The 26,133-nt window shown below is 36.7% G+C and overlaps 1 protein-coding gene across 2 annotated transcripts in view; it reads left to right on the top strand.

Moving 5' to 3' along the window:
- Positions 1-26,133, top strand: part of sema5a (sema domain, seven thrombospondin repeats (type 1 and type 1-like), transmembrane domain (TM) and short cytoplasmic domain, (semaphorin) 5A) — a 250,028-nt gene that overhangs the window by 49,850 nt on the left and 174,045 nt on the right. For both annotated transcript variants that reach the window (XR_008356441.1, XM_053487924.1), the window contains exon 2: positions 12,283-12,492. Coding sequence is in view for 1 of the 2 variants with exons in the window: in XM_053487924.1 (XP_053343899.1) it covers positions 12,348-12,492 (145 nt within the window). In the remaining variant the exon portion in view is untranslated. The remainder of the gene's footprint in view (positions 1-12,282; positions 12,493-26,133) is intronic.

Below are 26,133 nucleotides of genomic sequence, written 5' to 3'. Positions count from 1 at the left end.
TGACTATGTAACAGATATGTATCCAATTTAGGAACACATACAAAAGTAACTCAGATCTGATCTGTCAACGATCAGATTTTTGCATTCAGACACTGCTAAAAGAAATCAGATCTGTGTCACAGGGCAAAAAATGGAGTGGATCTGGGTCACTTTAGACAGGTAACGTGAGCATAGCCAAAAGCCAAAAACAATGTTAGGCTGTGATGGGTCAGTTGGATTTGAAATGCAATTCCTTCCCCCTGTTTAGCCACATACAGTTTCTCTGTGGCAAAATGCACAATTCTATGACAAACCATTCTTAAATTATTAAGCAAAATGTAAGACATCAATCATAGCACTGGTGCTCCTACAGTAATTACTGCCAGCTGTTAGAATGTCAGGACCAAGCTTCATATACCCCATTGTCAGAATGCCTCCTGTAAATAGACAAAGAAATAACATATCTGTCAGTGTGTGTACTGCAAATGAAGAAATTATTACATAAACAGTAGATAACTGTCATGTTGTTGTTATAACAAATATAAGGTAAAAAAAAAAAAAAGAAATCTGGAGATGCTTGATATATTTAGTGTCCAGATGCTATTTTAAAGTTTTGCAGTGGATCCATGAGCCTAATGTAGTGTAAAATTACATAAAGTCGCCTTCTGTTTTTTGTTGATGCAGGAGTTTCGATTACTGTGCCCCAAAAAACTCAATGTATAAATGAAAATAGCCGACTTTTTTGAAAAACCATGGGATTTTTGTTACAAAGTAGTACAAGGTTTAAATGTCTATATTTCAGGTCTACAGTTTCCCATAGAAACTAATTTTAACTTCATTATTTTTGTCAAAACTTTGCAATCACATACTCTAATACTGTATGTTTGAAGCAGTTACCAAATGGTGCATAACACTTTGGAGTTTTCAGATCAGGCTGATTAAATGTACAATACGACTAATAAAATAATACTTAGCGTATGAATAAGGATGCAGCAACACCACTTTTACATTGCTTTGGTATCCGTCTATACTAATTTCGAAATGAGGAACCGACTTTCTTATGTTATGTTATGTTATGTTATGGAACTTAAACAATAGAGTTATTAAAGAGTGCAAAAGTACCTCGAAAGTGTAGATCACTACAGGCAAGCATTTATACAGAAAAAATGAGTAAATGTTATCGTTGCACTTTAAAATAATCAATACTTTTCCTATGCATAGTGTATGTCTATACGCCCGTTGAGCTGGCAACCCGACCCCGTAAGTAACTGCCACAAAAACGGCAGATATATCTCCAGGGTGGGGTGTATCTGTCGCCCGATATGCCAGGTGTCAGGTAGATATGGACCCTTTCACCCATATGTCTATATGATCTAGCTAATAGGGATCTGTGACTTTAGCACTACGCTGAAAGCAGTGAGGAGTGTGACATAGCTGGAAATAAAACCTGAGTTTGAAATATAAACCGCATTGAGCGAGTCATGAGCAACAGTAGAGAAAGAAAGATCAGAGCACTTTATTGTTTTATTCAGAGACTAGACTGAGATTGCTGCAGTAATGAGGTGATACTGTGGAAGAGAAATTTTGGAGATATTTTGGTTACAAAAGTGAGCAAAAATAATGCACGCACAAACACAGCGGCCCCGCTGTGCATGCATTTCTAAAGTTTGGTAGAGCTGGTTTTATACTGGAACACGCACTTACTGCCCACTTGAGATTTTCTCTTTTATTTCATAAAAAATAAACATACAATAGAACAAGATGTGTATTGCATTAGACAGAAAACCGAAACAAATGGATGTTATTAAATTTTCTCCCATTAAAATAAAGTGAATCCAATCTCTCAGAAACTCTGATCACTGGCTCTTTATAGTAATGGAGTCAGTTACAATACTAAAAATTGAATGTACTTATGTATTTGTATTGACAACAACTTAGCACAGGGTTTACACCAAATGCCCGTCCTGACTCAACCCTGCCATTTTATCCATGCTTGGGACCAGTGGCAGGTTGCCATTGTGTGGCCCTTATCCCTCAGGTATATAAAGAAATAAAAATGGAAGTCCTTCTGGATAACCCTGTCGCTTGTTCACTGTTTTTTTTTTCCTTGGACCACTTCTCCACCACTTTTCCTTGGACCAGGAACATCCCACCTTTATAGTGGATGGAGGAATCATTTAAAAACTTCATGACCTGGACAACTGTGTACGATTCCACATAGATTAAAGTCATTTACATCACAGGATATCTAATGTGCTGCCATATAAAAAAAAACTGTATAAATACAGAATTTATTTATTTTTAATAGCTTGTGTATGTTACTAACAGTTATTGATGATTCACATGTATAAATGAGTGATTACATACATAAACTTATTGTGCCTCGTAAAACCGAGGAGCAACTAAATAAGCTGCTGTAAAAATTGTGTTTTATTGCTAATTTTCTGCAAACAAACAGAAATAAAACTCAACTAATTTTCCACTATATTAGACTCTATTCTTGCTACCAAAGACGCAGTTCAATTTTGAAAATAATCTGACAACGTGACATAACGGAGTCCTAGATCGTGATGTATCTAATTGCTCTTACACTTAGGCTTCTGCAATATTACACCAGAATTTTTCTAATCCTTTGGTTCAGGGAGAAGGTCATAAAAAGTATTGAAATTATGGCGGTAACAGTATCGAGGAATTTTGGTATCATGAAAAAACTTCTCTCATGTGCACCTGTTTTTCTGTGCTGAGGTTATTGTTCCATGCTTGTACATAACGTTGTGTGTGGGCAAGTCATAGGACTCCAGCTCATGTTTAATGACCATGACTCTTGACACAAGTTAATGTTTAAAATGTAAGAAACACATTATCAGTGTCATTTCGTATTAATTTTGTTTTTTAATTTTGAAATATTTTAACAATATTAGATGTTGACGGCAAAGCCGGTTTTAAGAATAACTTTAAAGAAGAGGTCTTACCAATGTAATTTTTATTCATTGTTAAACATCCAAATGGGTCTCCAGTGCGTTTTTTTATTTATTTATTTTTGTATTGGCCGATGCTTAAACAAAGCAATTAAGTTTTTTCCTAATTGTGACCTCATATAAGAAGACACCCTCCCCATGCTTGCTGCTGGTGGGGCGTGGCTCTGCAACAGCTCATTATGTGAGAGGTATTTCAGCTGGAACCTTAACACACACACGTTGGGGAACCTCTGAGACCTGTATTAACTTGTTAACAAAATAGTAAAATATGGGGCCGTATAAGCAAATAAGCACAGTATCTGATATTAATGTATCTCTACTTTGGTTTTTATACTGTATATATTAGAAACAATGAATAGGGTCTTGTTTATGTTGTTAAATTAAAAGTAAACCACAAATCTTCCAACAGACCTTCGGGCATTCTGCACTAGCAAACATGAGGCACTTATTATTATTGTTCAGTGAAGCATTTCGTATGTAGACACTTACGGTACAGTACAGCTCGCTTTGAAATATGTTGTTTAAAAATGTCCAACATCTACTTGCATGTATGTTTCCCTTATTAAATTTTACACAGATCCTATATATAGCTCCAAAACCATAAATCCAAAAGATCTGGCTGCTCAATTTATACATAGAAACTTTAGATTTACATCTATCTACATTATCTATCGACTTTTATATAAATAATATTTCTAGAAAAAGCAAAGCTCCGAGTTGGCTGTGGAGCCAGTGTTTTTCTGTTGCCGAAATGGATAATGTGGGTAATGATACGCTATAATATATAATGACCTTCAGAAACTTTAATGGCTGTTTGTTAGTGTAAACTTCCTTCTGTTTTATAAGTTACATTCCTTCTAGCTTCTTAGAAAGCAGCTGCATGTCAGGCTTCATTTAGCCCAGGGACACATTAGCACACAGACACATACCTAATGGGCTTTTGCATGGTTTATCTATCATTGTGTTTGTCTATTTGTGCCTGTTTCGACTACTCATGTATGGGTGATTGTGTAAGGCAAATACCTCAATGTATGCATCCGCTGCATCCTGCATCTATAAATACAGCAGTTATGTTGGTTGTTTCCTGTCCATGCATGTTTCTGAAGAGAATAGTGTATTTTTATGGTATGGTGTGTATGGTCGCATAGTGGCGTAGTGGTTTGCACTGTTGCCTTGCACCTCTAGGGTCCATGTTTGAGTCCCGCCTCGGGTCTGAGTGCGTGAAGTTTGCATGTTCTCCCCATGCTTGGCGGGTTTCCTCTGGGTACTATGGTTTCCCCACATAGTCCAAAAACATGCAGTTTATTTAATTAATTTTTCTTTGTATAGCGCTTTTAACATTTGTCATAGCAGAGGTTACAATATAGTGTAATGTAGTGGAACTTTTTATCTTATGAAAAGACATGGATTTGTTATTGGCAGGGTTTATAAGGTAGCTTGAATAAAGATATTAAATTTACAAAGAGAAAAAGAGTTTCTGGTGTAAATAAGCATTCAAGTGTCATGGAAAAGAAAATGACCTTATTGTATGGCTTATGAACATAAAATGTACAAAAATATTGTAGCTAATATTAACCCTTCATAAAAGATTTTAGTTTTTGGAAGATTGTAATTTTTCAAATGAAAAAAAAAAAAAAATGCAAGAAATGTGGTTTAAAAAGTACAGTTTAACAAAATCAGTTCAGCCTACTGTAGCCATCAATTCATCTGTAGAAGTTCTCCAAAATGACTTTAGTATGAGGACTTTCAAAAATTAGTCCTGAAGGCACCTGAGGTTTTAACATTTTTAGGACTAAATTGGTTCTCTAACCCTGAAGATGACCTCCAGTTCTACAGTACCTGTGTCTACTGGGTGAAAACAAACAAAAGTTTATTTATTTTATTTTTTTTTTTAATAATACATTTAATCTACTATATCTGCATATCTACTATATCTGTTAACACCAGCCAAAATCAGGTCAGTTTGTAGCCAGAATATTTAATAGAAGATAATTATATTTGGTAAAAAGGCTACATTTACATTTTTTTTTTAAATAGGAAATTAAAGGTCCATTAGTCGAATTATTCAAGGCTACATTTAGTGGTTAAGTGGGTGGAATATAACAACATTTCAACTTGTTTAGTTTTTCAATCATTGACCCAGTTTCCCGTTCCCACTTTTGTACAAACAGCCCAGACAGACAGATATATGGCTGATGGACTTGGCTGACCTGTGGTCTTGTGCATTTAATTCAACAACTTGATAGCCATGTTATAATTTATAAATATTATACAGATTTGCTGCTCTGAGAATGACAAAGTCCTGCTTCACTGTGTTGTTATTTGTATTCAACGTTTATGAGATTTTCACTTGACCATCACATGGACAATGTTACGTGCATGGGAGTTTGATGCAGGTTTCTAGTATTACATACATTTCTACGAGCGGGCACTGGTGGCTCAGTGGTAGGTGTTTCACCTGCCATGCGAAAGGCCCGGGTTAGATTCCCAGCCACAGGATTCAGTGCCGGTTCCAAGCCCAGATAAAATGGGCAGGTTGCATCAGGAAGGGCATCCGGCGTAAAACCTGTGCCAAGCTTGTATGTGCGGACCAGAAGGTCCGCTGTGGCGACCCCCTTCACCGGGAGCAGTGGAAGGACCAACAACAATATACATTTCTATGAGGGTGGTTTATAAAACCATTACCTTACCTGACTTTCTAAAATAATACAAATTATGGAAAAGCACAACCAATATGCTAAGAATATAATGCTTTATGTCATTTCCTTTTTGGATGGATTATTTGCACTAGGTGTTTTCCTTTCTGAACGGACTGAGATGAGTGTGAAGTGGAGGGCTCTTGAAGACTGCCTAAAAAATGACTGACAGAAAGCCCATTAACACAGAAAAGCAGACCAGCCTGGCCTGTGGTTTTACAAAATGATTTTCTCAGCCACATCCCAGTGGGCACAGGTAATATTGCAGGATGTCTTTATGACTAGAGACCTCTTCAGCAACCTATTAAAATCCCCAAAGACATTTTTAAGACTTATTTTCTAAAGTCCTTATACTAAAGTCCCTTGAAGATGACCCAAAGACCTTCAGGGGTCTTGAGATTTATAGACCTTCTACAGATGACCCAGGGGCTAGCCTGTGTGTACATTGGAATAATACTCTTGTGCTAATGGCATTGTTAACACTATTATAATCATCATCATTATTATTACATTCTACATGTTCTTAGTTATCTGTTTAATAAGGAGGAAAAAATAGACTGCTGCACCTATAAATGGCTATTTTGCTAAAAAGAAATCTATATGTTCATCTAATTTATTTATGAACCCAAGCACCTGCTAAAGAGCAAAAAAGTGCCTTCACATTATTCATGAAAAAAGAAATCTGCCCACAAAACGCACCACCTTCAGAATCTCCTAGAAGCGCATATTAATACATTTTCTGATGAACAGCTGAATGTACATTGAAACTCAGCATACAGTGAAACATTTGCAAGAGAGTGAAAAAAAAAAACCTTGTAAGCCTTAAAGCCCAGAAAAGGCCATTTCAAATTTTAGAATTTCCCCAAGCTGTTGTACAATATTACTATAATTATGACACTATTCGCTCCCATGATAGTGTGATGTTTAACACTAGCTTTTGGATCATACAGTATAAAGATGTGTGGCAAAAAATACTGTATCTTAAATCGTTTGTATAGTGAGATTTCTGCATTTCTGATTCATTTCTTTTCTCATCTCCAACTTTCATCAGCCCTGTAAATCTCACGTGAGGTAAATCCATCAGTCTCCCCATCATGCATGTTGTACTTTCTCTGGTGGGAAAATTGATGAGAACGGCTTTACCTTGATTGATTCCTGTGACATTCTTCTCCGCGTCTGCCCCTGTTCGCCTCAGCCGTCAAGAATAGGAAAGAAATTTCAGAAGTATAAAGAGTTGGTGGTACTTTGACTGACGAGTTTGGCAACCCTATAATCCAAACCCTTTACTTTACCCTGGTGAAATCATGTTGTACGTTTCATTTTGAACAGTTTGGGGCATACTCCTGGAAAGACCTTTCCCTGTAGGCCCCTCTGGAACTTAGGTATATGAAGGAAATAAATCATGTTTCTGTATTTTAGAAGAAACGTATACATTTAGGATTGACCAAGCATGCACAGAGAACTGTCTAAATCTCTACGAAGCATGAATTGGGATGATTCTAACAGCAGGAATGATGTAGTTTATTCATACATAAGTGATATTATTATTATTATTATTATTATTATTATTATTTAAGGCTATACTAATGTTAAGGATTATTCTTGAATTAGGAGAAGAAATAGATCTACTAATAGGTCACATTAATGTACAGCAACCGAAACTCCTCATAATTGATACGATTATAAATGGTATTTTAATTTGACAGATGCAGAGAAACAGTAAACATTCACATAAAACTTCTAGTTAGAATTAAAATGAAAATAAATATAATTGTAGTCACTTTGACCATGGTATAATTGTTGATTGTAGATACTGTGTATTTGGCATCATTGTGGGTGCTACAGTAGATGGACTAGGGTATTTTAGCCCCTAATACCCCATGTTTTACAGAAAAAAAAAAAATTCCAGTGAGCATGATAGATGACACGAGGGTCACTGAATAACAACTAACTACTCTTTTCAACTCTAACTATCAGAAAAACATCTCAGAGTCCACAACGGTACCCACTTGTGTCAAGCAAGAACAGAAATCTGCAGCTACTGTATCTAAGGTATTGCTCACCCAAACTTGCTAGTTAAAGAACATTCTAATCCCCATTTTTTTAGGTGGCCCTGTACATACAGTAGTGTAGCTTAAAATATCCAAAGCTTTATAATGTGTAGACTCCCTGGTTCCACACACCAAGTCATGCCCTCGTTCAGGGGTTAGAGAGGGCTTTGGGATTCAGCCTTGTGTTAGATGGTAGTTAGAAGAACAAAGCAGTGAGGTGAGTCATGAACCTGGCAGCATGTTGGTGGAAGCTCAATCTCACATTAACTACTGTAACAGTAATGAAGGGTTGAATCTTACAAAAAACAGATGGTTACAAGGCAATTCAGAACAACATAGAAGCAATTACTAAGGCGACTAAGTGTTGTTAACAGATGCGGTTTCTTGCTGAAAGTATTGCCATGTGAGTTTTGGCAGGCAGCTGCTCTCCCCTCTTTCTGCTACAGTATGATGCATTGCCACTGAATCTTCTAGCACTACAGTATTGGTCTATTTTCACCCGAATGTGTGTGTGTGTGTGTGTGTGTGTGTGTTAGTAACAAAAGTTCCAAATGTTGTTAAATTAAGGCTGTGACATAAAGAGAGTGAGTGATTGATTCAATTCTACTGTATACTTTATATAAAAAAATGTGTTTTGTTTGAGAACTGGTTGGCATGCGGTTTGTAAAAGCATGTTCTCGAATATAACTGGGAGCATCAGACAGGGGAGTGATACTGGGGAAGGAGGCAAGGCATGTACAATATTCAGGAGCATATTCAATTTTCATATGCATAAAACTCTAGATATTACTTATTGAGGGTAAAGTGTTATGGCATTAGTATTCTTACAAGCTCAACTGTCATTGCAAAGATTGGTGTGTACAGATCAATTTCAAGGGGACAGATAGAGAAGTGGTGCAGAATTACACATGGGGGCATTGTTAAATAATACATTTCTATTCTTACATTGTAATAAAAAATACCTGAAGATTTTACAGTAGCAGTGTAGACAGAAAAGCACTGTACAATGTTCAGTAAATAACTATTAAGTATACCTGGTTAAACAAACTAATATATTCCATAATACAGTACATCTATTTATATTTGCTCAATTGCCTAATTATTCGAAAACAAAGCCTTATACTTGGGGAAGGATGCAACTGAACAAAAGTTTAGGGCTTTTGCATAAGAACCCATGACATCTTGGTGGTGTTGGAAGTTGCATTGCTCTAACTGCCTGGATTTGCAACCGTAATACGTGTTTTAATACTGTAAAACAATAAAAAACACAATTTGCAGGGTGTGTGCTGGGCTTTGTGTGTTTTGGGAGGTTGTAAGCTTGAACAAAACCTAGACCTTTTTTTTCTATAAACATGAATCGATAGATGAATTATTTAAAGTGAAAAAGGAACCTAAAATGTTGCTTAATTTTTGGTGCATTTGGGAGACATTAATTATTCATTTCCCTTTTTTAATGGGTGTCACATGAGAAAGCTGCCTATTAAGTTTCTCTTTTTTCTCCCTGTGGTCAGTGGTGTTCAGATTCAGGTTAGATTTGGACAGATTGTTCTGGTTTTAAATTTCATCACCAGTAAGAGCTCTAATTAAAATGTCAGTGGCACATAACTGACAAGCCATTAACCTATCAAATGCCACTTTCATTAGGGGGGCCCATGTGGTGGCCAGTCAGATTTAAATGGAGTCACTTCAGGACCCCCAAATATGTTCCTGATTGAAAAACAGCAAACTCTGTCTCTCTAAAACACACCACTGACTTCACAATCATATTGTGAACTATATATTTTCAGAGTAGTTTATTAAGTACTTTATCGATCTGTTAAGGGAAATTATGAAAAACTTAAATCATTGAACCTATTGCAGAATAAATATGATACTATACAATCCTCACTGGGCCAATGAAAAGCACCAGTAAGTGGTGTTTTTTTTCTTTATTATTCATTTTGGTGTCTATATTATCGAATTTAAGCTAAAGGTCATTGGTGGCTCAATGAAAGGTTTCTTGCCTGCCATGCGAAGGACCCTGGTTGTCGAGTTATCTGGGAATTTGCACATCAGCTCCTGCTTTAACCTCAAAAAAAGCCATTGGTTAACTACAGGGGACATGAGGTTCAACTCTGGAATTACTTTTTAATTCTTGTGTCTGACAGCTTTGCAGGTTACACAACAATTGTTCAAAGTAGATTCAACTAAGTGGTCGATAACCTTAAACGAAAAAAAAAACACACAAAAAAGGTACATCACTATTTCTGACAAATAATAGATAAATCATTACTTTCAATAAATAATAGTTCAATTACTACTTCTAATCAATATTAGTTAAATAAAATGTAAACTAATACAACAAAAGTATTTAATTAAGATTAACACATACTATTCCATCAACCGTTTAGCAAACATCTAATACGGTGTATATTACATTCTTTGTGAATACATGGAAACACTTAAATAACAATCATAACATAACATTTGAGTTACTCTTTCTCTCTTGTATTGAGCACAGTAGCAATTAAATCAAATATCACGTAACACAGATTCATGTGATCAGTCCTTCGTATAAGTAAAGAGCGATGTTATCATACCATCAGTGTCCCTGAGATGACCAGCAGCCGATGCACTTCCCTGTCTCACATGTTACTGACTGCAGTCTCTCACACGCAGGGTTTTATACACAGACTGTATTCTGTTACATCAGCTCCATCATTTCACTTATTTTAGCTTTACACCTGGTACCAGTTCCAAGCCCGGATAAAAATAGGAAGATTGCGCCAGAAAGGGCGTTTGGGCAAAATAACCTGTGCCAAAATCAAAATCTGCAGACCGCATAACTCGCAGAGGTGACCACTCACTTATAATAGTGGCTAAAAAACAACACCATAAAAAACTGTTATACAGTACAGGAGGTCACTCAAACAGATTCAGCACTGAACCGAAAAGATTCAAGTAAAATGATTAGATGTCATACCTTAGAGAGTCAAATCTCAATGCTAGCATCTTCCCAAACTCTTTAGTCTTTGAAGAACTGTCATTACACTTTCCTTTTTTTTAATTTAGTTTCAGGCCACATGTGCATTCTTGCTGCATGTCTTAATACAACACTGAACATCTGTCAGCGATGATGCTAATCATGGAAAATAAGAGATGACAGCTCGGAGATGATGATTCGTGCTCATTCAATCATTTCGAAGGGTTTGCTTTTCAGCAAATCCTCAGCTGATATCGAGCCATCTATTGATGGTCCATTTAAATTAACTTTAATATATTCTATTCATTTAAATAGTTTTAAATTCTAATTTAAATAAGTTTTAATAAATCTTGGTGATTATATTAGAAGTGTTCTGGGGTTTAATGATCGGCCAAGTGTGAAAGGGGTGTGTGGCCGACAGCTATCCCGCCTTACGACCCCCAAACAGAATAAAGCACTTACTGTGGATGAATCATTGGTTTTAAACTTTATGAGATTGTTTACTCTAATTTACATATGTTTCCAGGAATGCATTATTCATTAACATGTTTTTGTGGAATGTCGAATCTGCTGTCAGTTTTAATTCCTTATTAATTTTTCATTTCCTTGTTGTTGATATTCAGGTTTCTTCCAAAAATTAGAAAATTAAAAAAAAATTCTCTAAATTAAATAAATAGGGGGGATCATTTGAAAAGATCAAACTTTAAAAATCTCCCAAAAATTTAATATTCTGTACTATACTTTTAATCAATCAACCAATCAATCAACCAACCAAAAACTTGGTAAGATTCCCCATTGTGTGTATTGTTAACGTAAGAAAAAAAAATTATGCTTACCAAAAAGTTGACAACTTATTGGTAGATTGAGAGTATGTCTGATACTCAAAAGAGCATCATGACATACAGTAATTCATCATGATCATGATTTCATATCAATAGATTCTCTAGTCCTTTGTGCAAAACACAGGATATTATACAAAACATGCACCATCTTGCACACATAAGTCTTGTTTGCAATTACTTGAGAAATCTGCAGGCAATTACTAAATGAGGTGTTAATGTCAGCCTAGCAGATTGGTTTCGTATACAAAAGCAATCCTCTTGTTTACTTTCGACTTGAGCTTTCTTTAAGATAGATCTGGGCCTCATTATACTAAGTGACCAATGATAGGTTTCCAAAACACCCTCACACACACTGCATTGTTAGGTAGGGTTTATTTTAACCCACAGTCTGGCCAAGTGAAATTCCTTGCTGATTGTCTGAGGATCACTCGTTTTAACTTTTTTTTTTTCAATGATGTACCAATATAGGCCTTGGAAATACTTAACAATATAGGCATTGGCACTTTGCGGCAACTTTATCTTATTGAACTTTCAAGGTTTTTTTTTTTTTTGTGGTAATGGAATTTCCTGCTACCGATCCCTACACAGCACAGAGCATTATGGATACATCGTGCTATAGATATCATAATGGTATTGCTCTTTAAACAGACAGCATGGATCAATAGACAGAAATTGCTACTGTAGTATAAGTAGTGAAAACTATAGAAAAATCTAAACTAATAAAGCATCATTTACATACTTGCCTATGCTTTGCTCTTCCCTCTGTCTCTGTAGGATTCAGATGCGCAGTGCTGCGTTGGCTGCCTCTAACCGCAGTGTGTTGAGTCTCGGTGAGGCCGATGGCGCCCCGTGTTTCGGGATTCGGCCCGGCCCGCTTCCTGGTTCTGCTGCTCCTAATGCCTGGAAAAATGTCCCATTGGGGTGTAGTGATGGCCACAGAGTCACCCTGCCACCGAGCTGAGCATCCATTCATCTCACACACAGGTAAGTCTCAATTATACACTACTCACTCAGTCACTCTCACTCATCATTGATACCGCTTTATCCTGTATTCAGGGTCGCGGTGAGCCAGGACACTTAGGGCATGTGGTGGGGTTCACCCTGGACAGGGTGTCAATCCATAATTACCCATTTACCATAATTGGTGTCAGTCAAACTATAATTTGATTATAGTGCTTTATTATAGTTTTCAATCCTGGATAAAATCGGGGATTTACGTCAGGAATGGCATGCGGCGCAAAACCTGTAACAAGCTTGTATGTGCGGACCGGTTGGCGACCCCTTGGCAGGAGCAGCCTAAAGACAAACAATAAAACATAGCATATTTTCCAGTATAAAATGAACACTTGATGTGCTGAACTAACACCCAGCAGGGTTTATTGGAGTCCAGTTGGACTTGGGAACTTACTGTATGTTCAGTACTGAAAGAACGCAAGTATGCACAATGTGACGAGAACATACAGAATTGGGACTAAACCGCTGTGAGGTGTACACTGTGTGCCATAATCAAAGCTAAAGGTGGTTGAAAGAAGGATTTTGTGCATTTTTATCCTTTTTTTAAATTTTTTACTGCTACACAGTATACAGTAATAGCACTTACAAGTCAACTACAAACTTCGCACTCAGGGTTTCTTGTACTTTACTTAAAGATTAAAGTATTGCCCAATTTGTTGTTAGGTTACACATCAGCCTCAGCAAACTCTTGTGAGAATGAGATTTAAAGCCAAATTAGATCCACCTAATTAAACAATCATTCTTACCCGTGTTGATCGCAACCTGATTTTCATCCTTCATCTGGTTCTCTAGGAGTTGTCCCCTGCCCAAACAAATCGCACTAGGGTTCCATTCAAATCAGCTAAATGCTGCATGTGAGAAAACACCCTTAGAGACTAAACAGAGCTTGCAAACTTTTTTCACTGCCTTAATTACGCCTCTCTCTCTTTCCCTCTCCATGAAATTATAGATTGTGTGATCAATGTCATTTTAAGAGTACTCAATAAGTAATCAAGCTGTTCACAACCAGAAGGCCTCCAGAGTGTTTGAAAGAGGACAAGGTCACTTTCAAGGAAGTGGTTCTAAACGTTTGCAGTGTTTGTTTGAACTTGTATTTATTTCTTTAGACATGATTAGCTAGAGACACTGAGGTTTTGTTTCTCTACAACCTGTGAAAGAGACTGACAAAAGCAGATTATGGCTTAGTAACCTTGCTAAAGGGCACACTATTTATAGTTATACTTTTTTTTATTGAGCAGCACCTTTCCAAATAATACTACAAGGACAGATTTACACAGGCGTGAGGCTCAGTGTATGTATTCACACATGGACACACTTGAAAATCACATAAGGCTGTCAGAAATGCAGAGCGAGCACAGTGTTACAGGCAGCCGGTTCTCCGATTCTCGGAATGACTGTCCAAGAATACGGACACACACCCACGCGCATAAAAACACACAATGTGAAACTTTTAAGCAAAAAAAAAAATGGAGCTTGTTACAATACAGCCTTGTGTGGGTTTCTTCAGTGTGTGTGCATGTGTTTGTATTAACCCAAGAACTACACACAGTTCAGAAATATCATAACCACACAGTCGTTAAATGACAATGAAACCGATCCATCCGCAAAGACGGCTTTACGCAGCCCCAGCGTACACAATTCACCACATGCGTTTACACTATTTTAACCCAGTTATATTTTTTCATGTGTATATCTTACATGTCCGTCCACCTTGAATAAAAATAACTGCTTTCTCACATTTTACTCGAAAAATTTTCATCTGGTATCCAGATTGTGCCGGGGCAAGAGGTGGTGGCTGTGTCTTAAATCATTTTTATGCACTTCACTTACATAGAGTACAGTTGTGCTTAGACAGTCAGGGATAACTTATACAGGTAGATAGCAGGGTGTAATGTGATGTCACCTCAACCTTTATTAATTCATAGAGATTTTTGCTCAGCTACTGTTCATGACCATCAATTTTTGATGGAGAAGGATGTCTGTATTTCTGACATAGCCCTAAAACCACATTAATTCCACTTGAACTGTACTGTAGCACTTGACTTATGCTGTAGACTACTAGCTAGTGAAATTTTCGAGTAATCCTATTTAGGATCCTATTAAACCCTTATTAAGGTCATCCAGATAACTAGACAAATAGATTGCTTTAAGATATGATATAGGAATATACGGATATGATATAGGAAATATGATATTATAACATTTAAAAATGTATAAATGTTATAGTAAAACTAGTGCTGTCAATCGATTAAATCTAATAATACTCAAATTTACTTATATTATAAACAATCAATGTTGGAATTAAGAAATGCAGGACGAACTGGTTAGATGTTAAATAAAAATTAAAGTTTGTTGAATGGGACCAGTATTGCATGCAGTGGCTGGGTAGTATGGAGTATGGTAAACCCACCAACCGGCTCGAACCCAGATCCAGGAATCAATAACCTAGAGCCTTAGCCGCCTGAGCCACCACTCGCATATAAGCCGACCGCATTTTTTTCTAACTGCTCACTCGCACACCAATGGGGGCAGCAGAACACACTTAGAGGACAGCGTTATCCTCTCCTTCCACTGATTGGCTGTAGAGCCATGAATAATACCGTGATTAATGTGAAAGCACTAAGAACCTCTCATCCCTCCCCTCTGAGAGAGCTCGGCCAATCAGCTCTCTAGACCTCCGGCTGCGAGAGGTTACAGCATCACCCTGGAATCGAACTCGCGAACTCCAGATGATAGGGCGAGCACTTTCCCACTGAGGCCCCTAAATACATACTTAATGTGGTCAACATAACTCATATATCAGAGGTGTTTTCTCACTGAAAATGCTTCTGTGACTGGTTTTAAATGTGGGTTTTGGTAGGTAGCTGCAATCCTTGCTGCTAACCAACAGTTGATTCAGAGTAATACATTGTTTGCGGAGTGATACATTGTCTTCTAGGTAATGCCTTTGTTCATTCAGATGCATGCTTGGAACTGTTGTATAAAAAATATATATATATAGTATTTACTGTATAAGAAGTGCTCTTTTTCACCAACCACTAAACTTTAAACTATTTAAAAGGTGTCTTTCACCTGAAAAAAAATTGCTCTGAATAATAAGCCCTGACATTCAGGTACATGCTTTAGGTGAAAATCGCGAAAAAAATTCAGTGATCCTTAAATTTGTTAGCATTAAATTTGTTAGAGGAGAGAAGCAAATTGGCAAGTCAAACCCACAGCTCTAATCTAAATCACTGAAACCCCTGGTTTCTTTTTTTCTCTGATGAGCAATACAAACACTTTCTATCCTCATAATTGACTTGTATGGTCGAGGCTGTAGGCTCTCTTGTGTGTAATTTAAACCGTCAAAAATCAATACAGATGTTGGGATGCCTGTGTCCGAAATCTGAGTCAGTCACCAAGAGGTGCTTTTTTCCCTCATGTACTACTGTATATCACTGTAAGCAATCATCTTTATTGTTTCACAGACGGTGACTCTCTGAAATTCTGCAGAGACAACAAAGACTGCAGCATCAGTTTTGTCTACTGTACATTTTAGAAAAAAGATTTACTAGAGAAGATTCAGGAATTTGTGTAGACAATATAGTATGTCTAGGCTCAGAACTGGCTCTCTGTACATTGTTGTATACATACTTTTATACACTGGTTCCCACTGAGAAGTTTTAGAACAGTGTAATACTGTGATCTTTTTGTAAAAACTCCTATATACTTGTGTACATTTTATATTTTGATAATATTTCTACTTTACTAAAAGTTCATAAAATACTTAATTACATTCATTTAAATTAAACCTACCAAATCCCACCATTTTTACCAATATTTACTTTGTTCAACTTAAGCATCTTACTTCAGTAAAAATTTTACCTTTGCATTTTACCTTTGAAAAGAATTGTGGCTGAGGTAAGACTAAAGAGGAGAAGAAGAGGGGGCGGGCACAAAGAAACAAACACACACACTCATACTGCTCTGTTGGCAAGCTTTTTCATCAAGGAAACTCACTAATGACACTTGCTTTTGTCTTCTTTTGAGGATTTCCCGGAAATGAGATGTTGCATTGTCGTTAAACAGAATCATCTCCTGCACTGCTACAGCCATTTAAAAAAAAAATTTCCGGAGATCGTTGTTACAGTACATTTACTAAAGGACAATTACTACACTTGAACACACAAAAAAATGCTTTACGCACGCAAGTGGTCACAAAGTACATGCGCGCATGGATGTTGAGAGTACAGTACAGTACGCACACTCATTGAGACTCAGCATGGGAGACGTTTACCCACAACCCCGCAGCGCGAGAGAGGAAAGAACCAATTCAAGAAGAAGCAGCGCATTTGTACGAGTCATATGTCAAGACCTTGCTCGTTTATCAAGTTAAAATTTATTTTTCTTGCAAAACGTTACTTGCAAAAAAAGTTTCTGTCAATCCAAGGTTCCACTATACTTAAATATGATGGTACTTACTGGGTAACACAGTGGCTACCTGTTTAGCATGTAACTAATATGGTATGTTTGTACTGTACATACTGTATAATATTAGATGTTAGTACATACAGTACTTCTTGTATAGTATAGTACAGTCAGTACCATATCAGACACCTGTTGAGCTTTGGTATCCACTAAGGTATCAAAAAAGGATGATGGTATTCACCAATGTACAGTACTGTGTCCCAACCTTTGTAATGTACCATAACAGGTAATGGCTAAATTATATAAACATTAGCATTATGTTACTTAAACATGTAAAACATATTTTTGACAGTATACTGGTAGGTGTTCAATAGTACCATAAAACAGTACAATGTACTATTTTACCCAGAGCTGTAATGGTTAAAAAACATTATTATTATTATTAATAATAATAATAATAATAATAATAATAATAATAATAATAAAAAACAGTGGGGAATGTATGAATTATGCCATCCAGGTAGGATGGTCCCTGACATACCAGTAAAAAAGGGAATATTTCTAGGGAAAAAAGGCTAAATAAATCTGAAATTAATTGTTAAACAGCAGCATAAAATGAATTTTATCTATTTAAGGCATTAATCACCACTAATAGTATTAAACAATAAAAAAAAGTGTGGAAAATTTTTAACATTAGCCACTATTCAAAGAACTGAACAATCCATCATGCATTACAATGCATTATATTTTACCCTGCTTCAGCCTCTACCTCTTTCTGGCACCCAAATGCCATACAGTATTATGCCATATAATTTAACTAACAATAGCAATAATAGTAGTTACCTTGTCAAGTCAATGGCATGAGTCAAAATGTTAACTCAATAAAAACTGATTTAAAGCAACACATAGTAGAAACAACCAATTAGATGACCAAAAAATAATATCGCAAAACAGGACGTGCCTTTTCGTGCATTTATCCTTCACCACAGTGCTGGTTGTACCAAAGTATGATAGAACCGTAGGGTACAGGTTGCACCAAAGTATGTACAATGGTACAGTCAAGTTTCATCATCTTTGCCAATGTCCATGTTTACAACTAAAATGTTAGAATTTCAGAACTATGCTTTGGGATTGAAAAAAAAAGGTTACAATTATTAACATGAGCACATATTGACAACTGCATCCTACTTGCGCCACATGTTTTCTGCATTCACTGTTTCTATCTTTAGTAAATGGATCCTGTTCCTGTATTCTGGTCAATGTAAGGGTTACTCTGGGTTAAGTGACTAAATTGTTTTTATTTTGGGAAGAAAACCAAATACATTTATGGACTATATGGTGGGTGGGTGCCTGGTGTACAATTCTGGGGAATTGATTGGAATTTCCTTGGGAAAGGGTAGAAATGGGATAAAAAAATAAAGAAAAAGAAAACACTTTAGTATTGTGGGTTTTGATGGACGCTTCAGTTTTACAATATTGTGAAATAATGTGTGTAATAGTATTGATATTCAATACGCAAGACACTTGACTTTAACCTCCGTTACACCCTTCTACTGTGTATCTCTAAAAGTGATAATGATCATATTCAGTAAGTGATATACAGCACTGTTCTTTAATGGATTGCAACATCTACACCCAGTCTGAGTGCCTATTTGCTCCATCTCTGCCCACACTAGATTTCTGATTTTAGCAGCAAAGTTAGACATTCAGGTGCAACAGCTAGTCACTTTGCACACAACAAACCTAATAACAAGGGAAAAAACTGTAGCTGTAGTGTCTGTCATGCTAAATTTGAAACAACATCTGTAAAAAAGAAAGAAAAAAAACAATAAAGTCTTTAAGACATATGGTTGTCTTTCAAAGTGTGTGCAACACAACGATACAATGGTTGCTCCTTCTTTCATCTCCAACGTCACTAGAAGTGGACATTTTTTCAATTTCACAGATGGCGGCTCAAAGCCTGTAGAGACAACACAGACCACAGCCTCTATTTTGTCTTCTATAACGCTATCAGTATGATATATGTTTGCTATATCAATATACTCAGAGGCATTTTAGTAAAAAGGGCAGTTTTGACTACCCACAGATTATGTAGTCCATTGAGTAATGTGCAGCTATGCATCAACACACTGCCTTTTTTACACGTTATCTCTACTGTTCTCTGAGGATCAATATTTTTAGCAGGAACATTACACTGTTCTGCAAAAAAAAAAAAAATAAAGGCAAAGCATTTTGATGGACTGTGCAGTCCAGACTGTTGAACGTTCAAGTTTTTTTTTGTTGCTTTTTTCGATTAAATGCCATCATATTACTATTATATATGTATATTTTACTCCTATATACCCATACATGCTCTGCTATTTTTTGTCCCTGTCCACAACTTGTTAATAAAATGAATAACAATATCCAAAATCTTGTTTAAAGTCATATTTAAAAAAAAATAAAGTTTAACGGTAATAAGAATATGATTAAGTATAAGAATAATAAGAATGGTAAGATCAGAATTCATGTGATTTTTTTTTTTGCCTCTGCAAAAAACATTTTTATTGAAGTCACATGACCATGTATCAGATATGTCAATCCAATCTAGGACCACGTACTAAAGGACTTGTTTAGACTGCAGGCAAATTCACTACGTTATACCTGCTCATTTTTCAACTATGGATCCATGTCCCATACCAGGTGATTGTGTGGACTTCTCCATCGGGTTACTAGCGATGTAACGGAGATCTTTAGGAATCCTATTTAAATCTGATTTTTAAACCGCCCTGGATGTGGCTTAGATTGGATTTGCAAAAATCTGATTCAGTTTGATTTTTGTTCTGTTCAGACTAGATGAAAGCAATCTGATTATAAACTGATTCCAATCTGGATGTGCCAAAAATTGGACTTGGGCTGGCAGCCCAATCAAGGCCAAAGTGTGTTCCGGCAGCTCTAAAAAAAAAAAAATCTGAATTAAGTCTATTTAAATTGGTAATTATATTAGGAAATGCTGGCTTTTCTTTACTTAACAAAGACACTCTTAACAAAAAAAAAATCTACTGTAAGATTTCTCGTTATTTCTCTGCACAGACACTCATTTACAACTAACTAATTTGAGTGTTTCTAATTTAAGGATGTAAAACCCCAGGACAAGAAAAACAAGCAATTTCTTAATGTGGTTGGAAGAAGAGCTAAGTTAATATTACGCCGTGACTGTTGTCCATGCCTAAACTTTCATCAGTGCTGGCTGTTAATAAAACCAATTGTTCATATTCCTGTTTTTTTTCAGTGGTAATAAAGAGTAAGCCACTACATCTGTAATCTCCTTAATGAGAATCTTAGCAGATTGCATGCACTGGTGGGAAACTAGCACACTATTAATTATGTCAGGAAATAAAACAACTCTAGTTTTGCTGCCAAAGAAAAGTGAAAATGTTTCATAAAACTAAAATTTGCACTGTTTAATACAAGCTGGCAAAATGATCAATTAAAAATATGACACAGATCATGCAACTAGTTTTGACTCTGATGCCGATCCATAACTTGAATCATGTGAAGATCATTTAGAGTTTATTAGTAAAATTTTACTTCACTGGAAAGAGAGTTAACAGCCTGAAGCTATATACTGTATATGTCAGCCTGAAAAATGACCAATTAACAGCACCTCAGATTAGAGGCGTTATGAAGTCGTTACAGAGCATAAGTAGCAGACACATCTCAATATCAACTGTTCAAAGGAGATTAATGCATTTTTTGGACACCTTTAGCATTCCTTTACAATGTAGAAAGAAATAAAAATCAGGAACGATCATGGAGTTAGAAAGTGACCCCAAACTTTTAAAAGTTAGTGTATATATATATATATATATATATTTGTCAACTTGTCAGTGCAACCCCTAATGTAAAAAACGAGTTACACCTGCTGACTGTTGACACTGAAGACTCATAAATATACATGAACTTTAAACTTTTCTTATAGAAAATGATCCATTTTTTTTCTGGTTTTCTTTTGTTTGTTTGTTTGATTGTTTTTTTTTATTATTATTAGACTTACTGTACTGTATGTGACGTATCACATAAATAGTTCCTTTTGAATGAGCTGTTACTATGGAAACGGTAATTTATTGAACCAGTGCATTAATATGAACCTGTGATTTAAATTACAAGTATGCACTATTCTTAGAGTCGCTATTATAGAAACATAATGAACACCTTCTGACCAGCCAGATATGAGATTTAAACAGCACAGTGGTAGAAAGATTATCTTGCCTTACCTTCTCTTATATTATTACATAGCAAATATATTATTACATAGAAAATCATGGTTGTAAGTAAAACTAGGTAGAGATGTTATGTGAGTGTAAAAGTGCAATAGTGGAATAAATAGCCTTGCGCTGTGGTAGATGTGGTTTTGTCGGGTGACCCAAGCGAAGACCCCCAAATTTGAGCGAGTCCACTGGTTACGCCTTCTGCTGTTTGTACTGTAAGTCTGTCTGGAATGGATATCAAGGTTAATGATAGACAGTGGTGTCTTACAATGTATATGTCTGCAAAGTTGTTAAGGCTCAAACTACTTCAAACTCCAGACGACTGCATTTTCTGTTATATGGAGGAGGGTTAAAAAGAACAACACTCTAGTGTGGTTGATGATAGGTTTGGAAAACAGATGGTCTCTTTCTTTCTCATCCTGACCTGCGTGAACAGAAGAGTTTGCACAGACTTGTCTTTTAAAGGTTTATTTCTGTGAAGTGTAAACAGAAGAATAAACACTGAGCTTACCTTCACTGTCTTTAATGGCCAAGTCTCTACTTTTGAAGCTTTCCAGGCTTGCTTTTTGGAAACCGTACATATTTTTCTGCCACTTGATCGGCGAAAGCTACTAATAAACATATTTCGCTGCTGTCATTATTTATATCTGGTTGGTTTGTTAGAAGGATGCGTAACGGTCTGAGAGCAACGCAAACTGCTATATCAGACTCAAAGCAGTCATTAGTAACATCAGCATTTGCAAAACTTTAATTGGCCCTCAGGGTGAAGATTTTTTTATGGCTTCTTTAAATTCGCCGATGCCGCATGTAATCCGGAGTGTCTGTCATAGTCCATTTCCGTCTGCAGAATCACTTAACATGTGTTTTATTCCCAGTGCGCACCGCATAAGGAATGCATTCGGTCACTTTCTTTTTTTTTGTCCAACGACTCACAGGAAGCTTTTAGCTATTTTTAAGTGGTAAAATCAGCAATTACATAAGTTTTTGTAATAAATGTTCACTTAATTTAACCCCCCCACCCCCCACTCCAAGATTGCATTTTTATTGCCCACTTGTTTATAGCTTTGGAGTGGCTTGTCATGGCTGATTTATAGGCTTGCCTTAGGCTCTCCTCCCTCTGTAATTTTGGTTTGAAGGCTATTAAAACTTTAGTTTCCAAAGTAAATTTACAGTTGAATAAAAAGGGCAAACACACAGGGCGAGAAATTAAAGGCTTCTGGTTTGACTCAGCTGAGGAATGACTGATATTTCAAATCCGTTTCCAAACTGAATCAACTCGCTGACGTCCAGGTGAGAGGATTCGATACACAGCAAATCTCAAAGGAAACAGCGGGGAGCTTTCTGCATGCAGAGACCTTGGACTGTTTAAATAGCTTCAATGATGAACCAGAGGCATGAAAAGCAAACTTCTTGTTTTACAGCTGCTGGCAGAAATCCAGAATGAAATGAATTCATAGCTTCATAACTGTCGAACACAATATCAAGGTTCACAGTCCAGCGCGGTATCGCCTTACAACCTCCTGTTTTTTTTTTTTTTTATAAAAATATTTCGAGAGCTCGCAGAGCCGGAAACATCTTCACACTCTCAGAAATGAGAGTACTAAAAGAAATCTTTTCTTTTGGTTGGGTTGGTGGCGACATATTTTGAACCTTCAATGTACAAGGGACGTTCAAGTCAAACCTGGACTTTTGCTTGTGCAGAATAAAAGAACACAGTTATAAGAGTAAAAACTATCTTTATGTCTATACAATCCCTTTTACACTAATTCACTTGTCCCAGCATTTAGTTGAAGGTTTTATCAGTACGCTGGTGCCACGATCAGACTTCTGCATCATGTCGACTTCCCAGGAACTCCTAATGTGGAAATGGCTTGGAGCGAGGTAAAGGACTGTACGGGGGATGGTGTCAATAACTCCCAGCCAAGTTCCGTAATGTACAAGTGGTGTTGGTGAATGATTATGTGTACCGTTCCCACAGACAGATACATCTCTTCCTCAAGTAGGAGACAAGTCAATTGTCAAAGATCAAGTGTTCCACTTACTGGATGGCCCCAGGGTACGACTGCAGTGGGTGCGGTGTGGCCTTCTTTAAATCGTTTTAAATGTTTTACTGCGATTAAGAGTCTCGCCGCTTCTATAAATGTCAATCAGTTTTATTGTTTTATTCAGCAGACATTTCAACACAAGTCCCGGTTTGACTTGAACATCGCTCACCAAGATTTATATATAGAACATAATTGGACTGTTATTACCTGTTTATGTATCTGACTTAAGATACAAATGGTGTATACTTACCTGTACGACCACAGTAACGTAAAAACTACAAAAATGTTTTTTTTTGTTTTTTTACGTGTACAAAGTTAGCCTATAGCAAATGCATTCAGAAAAAAACTTTTACATTTGTTATCTGATAATGAAAGCTAACAAAAGCTTCTTTGTTCTCTTATTCTGAGGAATATTCTAGAGTTATATGTTGGTTGTACCTGTAAGACCTTGGTTTACAAGAAACAGCTAAGAAATAAAGGAAGGCAGTTAGAAAAAAGTAGGGAAAAAAAGACTAAGTTTGCTAATACTTGACAAAGGACACAAGGTCACAAAGTTTTTTAGCCTTTACAAATAAACGGCAAAATTTGCACTTTAATTTTTACACCTTACGTGGATAAAGCTTAAATTTCTACAAATATTTGGTCAAGTGGATTGTTGAATTTTGTAATTTCTTTGTTTTAAACTGAATCAGACTGAACCTTCCATAATAAACCTTGTGAATAACGCTGTTTCGGGGCAGAAAAATGTACAGAAAATAATTGCAAATTACAGGTTTTAACTGAGACCAACTGATCCAGTTGGTGTTGTGGTTAGCAGTGTAAAGACCTGCAGATTAGGCTAATTTGCATTTCCAAATTGCCAATAGTGTGTGAATGAGTGTGCGTATGTGTGTGTGCCCTGCGATGGATTGGCACCCTGTCCAGGGTGTACCCCATCTTGTGCCATAAGTCTCCTGGGATAGGCTCCAGGCCTCCCACGACTCTAAATACAGAATAAAGCGGTATAGATGATGAGTGAGTGAGTGAGTAAGTGAGTAATGTTTTAACTGACGGCACGGTAGCTTAGTGGTTAGCACTTCTGCCTTGCACCTCCAGAGTCTGAGATCAGAGGTTCCCGTCTTGGGTCTGTGTGCATGTAACAGGTAACACCCCATCCAGGGTGTACCCCATCTTGTGCCCTGGGACTATATACAGTATGGAGCGGTATAGACAATGCGTTTTGAAATGGGTTTCAACTACTATCCTAAGATGCCCAATGTTAGTGAGTAAATTTTTACTAATCATAAATCAGTATTCAGATTCCTGAAATGTGAAACCTAAAAAAAAAAAAAAAAGTTTAACCTGTGTGGCTCATTTAAAAACCTCCGCTGTCTAATTTATTCCTTCCAATGCTCTTGTTCTCATGTAACGTGGTCCAAGTCAGCAACTCTCGAAAGCTTAGGGGCAGAGCTGAAATGAACAATTCTGTGAATTATGGCTATAAATGTTCAGGATTGGACATAAAGTGACAGTTTTAATCAGTGGCTGCAACATGCGAAAGATATAGCCCAGATGAACTGATTATGATTCACAATTGTCATATGACCTGGAACTGTGGAGGACTAGTGCTACATCACAGGTCATAGAAGATTTTTGTCTAAGTTGAACTGGCAGGTGTGATGCTGCTGCCAGAACCTGACACACTTCTACCGCCGTGGCTCTCTTTAATCTCTGAACCTGTCAGACTCATTCTCAGGCTCTGCTTCTGTTTAAAGTTTTCAGAGCTCAGATACCGTACCATAAAAAAAAAAAAAATCCCAAACAATTTCTGCCTGAATTTCATGCTTTGGATATACTCATTAGATATTGCAATCTTGAATACTGTCCTGTTCTCATCCCATTTACAGTACTAATCATCACTAAAAGACACGGCACTGTTTGTATCTGTAACTCTGTAGTGTAACTGTTTAAAGTCTAGCGCCACCTAGATGGCAATGGGTTTTATTTTGAGATTTCTCACCATTACATCCAAATCCAGCAGAGCTATCTACACCAAAACTGTTTACAACCGTCCGTTTACACGTGGGCACTTTTGAGCAATGTGTCCTGAGTTTGTTGTTACGTTTACCAGATTGACTTTTGCTTTTTTGCTTAGTTTCTGAGGTTGACTGCAATGCATTGTTCTTGATGTTTCACTGATTGACCCCCGCATGCTTTCTAATTACAATTTTACCTGCTGATTTTGATTATCAAATTAAGCCTGCTGCTTGCACTTCATGACATTCGGAAGGTTTTCTTCTCCTTGATGTTTTTCTTTGCTACTCCTCTGGCCTCTTCTTGAGCCGTTTCTACATCGTTTGCTTCTAAAGACCAGGTTTTCTGGTATTTTTAATGTTCTCTTAAGGGATAGGTTTCCAGGCTTCCCAAGTAACTTTCTTGCCTCTCATTTTTGCCAAATTTTTGACTCCCCTTTTCGGTCCTGTCCCTGTACCTGACCAGTTTCATGTAAATGCTTTTTGTTTCTTAAGCCACACAGTGACCTATAGATCATTCAAGTATAAAAAACATCTAACTTAAGACATGAACCAGTGAGAAACAGATGATGTTTAGGTTGGTGATTACTAAACCGGTAATGCTGAGTGCTTGAAACAGACAAGAGGGGAAATAAGGTTGCTGCCTATTGTAGGTTCTTGCATGAACAGTTTTTAAATTGTATCTTTAGGCACTTTGGAGTCTGTAAAACATTTGTTCCCATTTCTTTAACGTAAATTATCTCCAAATGTGTGGACACTGCCTGATTCCTTAAAGCAATTTTAAAAAGAAAATCAGATCAGAATAAATTGTGAGAGATTCTGATGCACTTCATCTCCAGTTTTATAGACCCGAAAGTAGATTTACCATCAGGGTAAAAGGTAGACATGAATTTATCT

The sequence above is a fragment of the Clarias gariepinus genome, chromosome 26, assembly GCF_024256425.1.
Source record: "Clarias gariepinus isolate MV-2021 ecotype Netherlands chromosome 26, CGAR_prim_01v2, whole genome shotgun sequence".
NCBI classification, from domain to species: Eukaryota; Metazoa; Chordata; class Actinopteri; order Siluriformes; family Clariidae; genus Clarias; species Clarias gariepinus.
Note: the sequence above shows the minus strand (reverse complement) of the source record. Positions and strands in the feature narration are given on the sequence as shown.